The 3,873-nt window shown below is 32.9% G+C and overlaps 1 protein-coding gene across 1 annotated transcript; it reads right to left on the bottom strand.

Annotated features, from left to right (window-relative positions):
* Nucleotides 1-829: 829 nt before the first annotated feature.
* LOC108347569 (hydroquinone glucosyltransferase) lies at nucleotides 830-2,707 on the bottom strand. The gene has a single exon (XM_017586900.2). It carries the CDS (start codon nucleotides 2,428-2,430, stop codon nucleotides 1,033-1,035), a length of 1,398 nt encoding a protein of 465 aa, XP_017442389.1. The 5' UTR covers nucleotides 2,431-2,707; the 3' UTR covers nucleotides 830-1,032.
* Between the last annotated feature and the right edge of the window lie 1,166 nt (nucleotides 2,708-3,873).

The raw sequence follows: 3,873 nt of genomic DNA, 5'->3' as shown, positions 1-3,873 counted from the left end.
ATTTTGCACAAAGAAAAAGAAAAACAGTCTTTTGCAGCATGCAATGAACCTGTCATGATCATGTGCCTGCACATAGGGCACACTCACTTCTTTATACAGTTTCATCTTTTCATATAAATACAAAAACACAACTCTGAATGCATTCATTTCACATAGTATAATCGCTAAATCAGCATCATACAGTGGATGTTCTGTCTCTAGAGCCATGCACTCTTAAACAAGTGTAAACTCTTTTTGTGCCTTTGGAACTGTATTTTCCACTAAAGTAATTTGCACCATCATAAGAAAAGTTCAATTCATTGGATATATACAACTCTAAAGAATCAAGACCCTTCTCATGTAGCTTTTTTAAGTAATTTGTGAGGTTGTAGGCTTTCTGTAGCATCAAAAAAGTTCTGTATAACATAATAAGATTCAAGTTTGCCATTGCTTCATCATAGTCTTGCTTGCTAAATGGATGATCCCAATGTTTCCTTAGCACTTCAGCACTAACAGCGGCATCTGCTTGTTGAGTCTATACAAGAGTAATTGCAAATGCATATAGGTTTATCTTGAATAACATGGTTAACTTTTATGATTAGGAATAATCAATGTAAATTATTTTAATTTTATTTCATAATTTTGGAATGTCTTAGCCAGCCAGAAACAGTATAAATCAGGACACTGCAAAACTATAAAATTTGTCCCTACATAAACTGCAATCTGCAGAATCACTTGCAACCAAATTCAATTATATTGTGACCATCACTGGTCCCCTATTGTACCATCAAACACATTAGTAAGCAAATCCAGTAAAATGTTCATATATTGAAGACTCAAATCAACAGTATAATGAAACTCCACAGGAGCATGCTACTATAGCAGATTATTATTAGAGCAAATAACCATGAGGATGATGGCATTCAACATCAGAATTTTACATGTAATATCCATTGCTGCCATAGCACAGAATGATTAGCACTTATTAGAAAGCAGAATCAGGAAAAGGAAAAGCAAAGATCCCTGCAAAAGCAACGGATAAAACTTGTTTTCCTAAACCAAACTTTCCCATTTTTGTACCAACTCAGAAAGGGTCTTTGTAGAGGACCCATCTGCTTTTAGTGCATTACTAGCAGCTTGTTTTAACTCCTCCATTCTTTTGTGCATTTTCCCACCTTCTTCCTCTTCCATCAAACACTTTATCACCTTCACAATTTCCACCCTTTCCACCAACCCATTTTCACTCACTCTTGGCCTCACTCCAACTTTCAGACCCTCACTCAACACAACTGCATTCATTCTCTGCTCTGCAAACAGTGGCCATGTGATGAGTGGCACACCATTCATCACACTCTCAAGGACTGAATTCCAACCACAGTGAGTCAAAAACCCTCCAATTGAACTGTGAGCAAGGACTTGAATCTGGGGTGCCCAAGAAGGAACAACCATACCTTGCTCTTTGGTTCTCTCCAAAAACCCATCTGGCAAAAAATGCAAAGGATCAACACTTCTTTGTGCTCTGAGATACGCATCAAAGGCTAAACTACTCGGTTCTCTCACAACCCACAAGAACTTGTGATTACTCAATTCCAAACCATAAGCCAGCTCATTCACTTGCTCTTGTGTGAGTGTTCCACCACTCCCAAAAGAAACATACAAAACCGAACCATCTTCTTGTTTGTCCAACCATGTGAGACACTCCAACCCTTTAGCATCATCACCAGTTTGAACAATTGGTCCAACAGGAAACACCTGAGGGTACCCTCTTCCCTCCTCTTTCAATGCTCTTATAGGACCTGTTTCAATTTCAAAGAAGCTATTGATGAAAATCCCATCAACAGAACAGAAACGCTGAGCGCGCTGAAGGAAGAGTTTGTAAACCTGACTAGACCTGTCTTGAGCTTGGTTATTGAGATCCCTGCCATGAATAGGTACACAGCCAGGTATCTTAACAGGCTCAGGCAAGTCTCTGTACTCACAAGAAGTCTCCTTGTCTAATTTGAGCACATACAAGTACCAAGACAGTGTTGTTGCAGCTGAAGGGAAGTAAATATAGGACAACAGGTTGAACTCCTCAGCAAAATCTAATGCTTCAAAGGCAAAAGAATCAGCCACCAAGGCCACAAAAGGGGTCTTTGAAGTTATGCTCTTCAAGGCCTGGTGTATGGAAGGAAGTGAGAGAGTCACTGTGAACTGAATTTGAGTTTCTATGGCAACCCCTTGTGGTAGGTCCTCTGGTTTGACTGGTTCAAGAAAAATGGATTCGATGTTTGGTGGGAGAGTTTCAAGAACGGATTTTGAGGCACTTGAGGGAGACCCAAATGAGGGAATTAGACATGTGACATGAAAGTTTGGATGAAGCTGAAGAAGCCTCTTTGAAAATTGAAGAATTGGGACCAAGTGGCTGAAGCCGGGACCAGGAACTACTGCTATGTTAACCCTTTTCTCCATCGGATGATATCTGTCACCAACTGCACAACTTTTAACAGATACAACTTGGAGGAATTGAACCCTTGCTTTTGGATTTATATTCGATCGTTTGCAGAAGAAAGATTCGAATAAATCACTGAAATTATTGCTACAAGAACAATATACAAAGAAAATGGTGTATGCTATGTAGACTAGAAAGAAAAAACAAGTTTTTCTTATTCTTGACGAAGTAACTAGGTAAGAGAAATGTTGTTTAATATTGACTAACACTTTATCAATGAATATAATTTCACTATTTCTATTCTGGTTTAAATTTCTAAATCGGTCTCCATTTCTGATATCTTGTAAATTTCTAAAATATTTCATATATTATTTATACTTATATATAGTATATAGAAGATTGTTTTTGGTAACCACTTCATAATACATATTTTACTATTAATTTTATCTTTATTGATATAAATTATTTTATTAATTATACTTTTATATAATTATTTTTATAAATTTATTAATATTTTATTTTAATAACAATTGGAATAATTAATATTTTACTTTTTATAATCAATAAAATAAAGGAGGATAAACTCGTGTTTTTTCATTAGTATAATATAAAAGAAAATTTAATTAATTTTGCAATTTAAGTTTAATATACATGTTTAATTATTAATTGATAATCTTATTTGATTTAGATAATTATTTTTTATATTTGACATTGAAGAAAAAATATGTATCTTTCTAATATCTTAATACTTGACAATATGTTTTTTTTTCTATAATAAAAAAAAAGAATGAATTTTACCTAAAGATGAGATAAGATAATGAAATCGTTGTCATTCATATAAATTATAAATTGATCGGATGGAATAATGACTTAATATTTTAATTATTTATAAAGAAAATGTTAATAATATTTAAAAAAAGATATTTATTTATTATTTATATAATTTGAAATCACATAAATAAATAAATAGATATGCAATAAATGTCAACTATTTATAAAGGGGTCACCAAGTTATCAAGCACATGCATATAGTTTGAAAACCAAGGACGGAACTTTATTAAAGAATGGCACTTTCACTTTATTCGAAGACTATTCAACAGAGAGTATTAAATCTTATAAAATCAACAAATTTTAATGTGATAAATTTTTAAATATATTAGAAATTGATTTTTAAGATTGTATATTTAAATAATGGGTTAAATATATTTTTGGTTTCTTAACTTTCAGCGAAAATTGGAATTAGTCCCTCTTTAAAATTTTGACCTAATTTAGTTTCCAAACTTTCGAAATGTGTGAATGTAATCCTTTTAACTAAATTTTGTTAGGTTTATTTGATGTTTCAAGTGCGTTTCATAATAGTATTTGAGTTGTTTAGACCGTTTGACACATTTTTGCTTTAGTGTTCACTAAAAAATGCATTTGAAACATCAAACAAAGTTAACAAAATTTAGTTAAAAGTATTA

The sequence above is a fragment of the Vigna angularis genome, chromosome 9, assembly GCF_016808095.1.
Source record: "Vigna angularis cultivar LongXiaoDou No.4 chromosome 9, ASM1680809v1, whole genome shotgun sequence".
Lineage (NCBI taxonomy): Eukaryota > Viridiplantae > Streptophyta > Magnoliopsida > Fabales > Fabaceae > Vigna > Vigna angularis.
Note: the sequence above shows the minus strand (reverse complement) of the source record. Positions and strands in the feature narration are given on the sequence as shown.